The sequence below is a fragment of the Garra rufa genome, chromosome 5, assembly GCF_049309525.1.
Source record: "Garra rufa chromosome 5, GarRuf1.0, whole genome shotgun sequence".
Classification (NCBI taxonomy): Eukaryota; Metazoa; Chordata; class Actinopteri; order Cypriniformes; family Cyprinidae; genus Garra; species Garra rufa.
In genome coordinates, this window is record NC_133365.1 from 48,873,279 (window position 1) to 48,875,581 (window position 2,303).

A 2,303-nucleotide genomic window follows, 5' to 3' on the forward strand; every position below is an offset into this window, starting at 1 on the left:
ATGCCGTACGCTCCATCAGAAACTTGTAGAGCTCTGGCATCTTCTTTATGGATCATCCCACTACACTGGGAGCCTGGGAACGGATTTAAGAGAGATTAACAATTGGCAAAACACTGAAAAAAAAATGTTTTAACTCAAGTAACTCTATTCTTTGTAATCAAATGTTATTTGTGGTCTTGAAATTGTAGCTTTGCCTTACATACCCAGTTGATTGATTACATTGATAATTGCAATTGTTTTGTATTACAAGTTTTCTATAAGGTTTTAATATTGCATACATTTCTAGTACAAAAATCTTAACACTGGATGAAGTCAGTTTAATTTTTTTGACGTATTATTAGAGTCAAATGTTTTTACAGAGGGTATCTTTTTGTCACTCCATAATTCAGAAAATATTTAGAACAGGCAGAAAACTATATATATATATATATATTTTTTTTTTTTTTTTTTTGGGGAATAAAATGTATAAAATCAAGCAAATTATTTATGGACAAATCCCTCTGTAAAAACCTTCAGGATATAAACAAGAATAAAAATGTAAAGTTTGGTGTGTGTAAGTGCTACTGAAGTGGAGATTTATGGCTCATTTTGAGAAAACGGCCTTTAAAAATAGGTATTGTAATTGAAATCTATTGACACAAATAGATAAAGTGCTATAAAAGAAACACTTAAAGGTGTCTTTTGGATGTTTTGTTTTCACTAGAAAGTCTAAAAAAAACACCCCAAAACCTTCAACTGTTTTTGTCTGCAGTGTCACCCCTTAATTTGATTCAAGGATGCGTTAAATTATTGAAATAGTATTTAATATTTATTTAATATTATTTAAAACTTTCATTTTAAATTGATTGTAAAGACATTTATGATTTTATAAAACATTATAAATATTGTATTTCAAATAAATGCTGTTCTTTTATTTTTTTATTCATCAAGGAATCCTGGAAAAAAAAAAGTATGGTTTTCACAAAAATATTAATTGATTTTTGATGGAATATGTGACACTGAAGACTGAAGTAATGATGCTGAAAATTCATTAAATTTTAAAGTATACTACAATAGAAAACATTAACTTTTAAATCAGAATAATATTTCACTAGTATGTTTCCTATATTTATAATTAAATAAATGCTACCTTAGAGAAGCATATAAGAGCAAAAATGTAAAATAAATAAATAAATAAACTAGAAATCTAACTAACCTCAAACTATTGATTGGTTGTGCATGTATTTAAATAGCCTAAAACGTTTAGAAAAATATATATAAAGCTAAAATATATTGTTAGGATAGGACAATATTTGGCCAAGATACAACTATTTGAAAATCTGGAATCTGAGGGTGCAAAGAAAAATCTAAATATTTAAAAAAAAATCACCTTTAAAACTGTCCAAATTAAGTTCTTAGCAATGCATATTACTAATCAAAAATTACGTCTTGATATATTTTTGGTAGGAAATTTACAAAATATCTTAATGGAGCATAATCTTTACTTAATATCCTAATGATGTTTGGCATAAAAGAAAAAAGTATCATTTTGATACAAATATACTGTACCTGTGGTACTTATGACTGGTTTTGTGGTCCAGGGTCACATTTTAGAGCAAAACACCTTGCATATATCAAGTGTTTATGTATTGAGCACTCACCAAAAGTTTTCCTCTGGCTATAACTAGCTTTTCCTTCTCAGCGCTGCTTTCTGAAACATTTTCAGCAGTTTTCCCCGTGGCACACAGAGTCAGAAGGGCCACCAGTATGAGCCACATACTGCGCTTGGTATGGGAGATCTCTCCGTATCCAAAAAGATTGAGGTCCTTTGGTGAAATGAGGGTCAATACAGTAGATATGTGTTGGCTGATAGGTATCCGCCACCATGTGGCAGAGTCTGATTGGTCGATTTGTTGAGTTTTGTTTCATGGGAATTGGATAAAAAGCTTAGTATGGGGAAATGATTATTTAAAATGTAGTCTTTCTCACCAAAAGAGACTTAAAGTTATTATTTGTTTGATCAAGTTGATAAATGTTTTATGAAGTTTGTTGTATTTTAATGGTTCTTTTTTGTCAATATGAAGGAGTTGAGGCCACAGAGCAGCTGCGTCTGTGTCGGATTCTCCCACAGTCTGCTGATGAATAACCAGCGAGGTCAGAACTTAACAGCTGCTGTGTGAATAATGCTCTGATAGCAGTTAGTCTCTTAAATTCTTCTTTAAATTCATGGTGCTGCTTCATTTTATTAACAATACCGTTATTAAATAACGTCTTTCTGCGGTGACACATAATGTAGAAGACATTGATGATTCAGTGAAAATTTT

General features: G+C 30.5%; 1 protein-coding gene across 1 annotated transcript in view; it reads right to left on the reverse strand.

The window, feature by feature from the left end:
• Window positions 1-1,794, reverse strand: part of selenoe (selenoprotein e) — a 4,164-nt gene extending 2,370 nt beyond the window's left edge. The window contains exons 1-2 of the mRNA XM_073841440.1: window positions 1,641-1,794; window positions 1-73 (exon numbers count right to left, since the gene is read on the reverse strand). The exon at window positions 1-73 is cut by the window's left edge and continues 4 nt beyond it. Of these exons, the coding sequence (XP_073697541.1) occupies window positions 1-73; window positions 1,641-1,757 (190 nt within the window). The 5' untranslated portion in view covers window positions 1,758-1,794. The remainder of the gene's footprint in view (window positions 74-1,640) is intronic.
• Window positions 1,795-2,303: the final 509 nt, after the last annotated feature.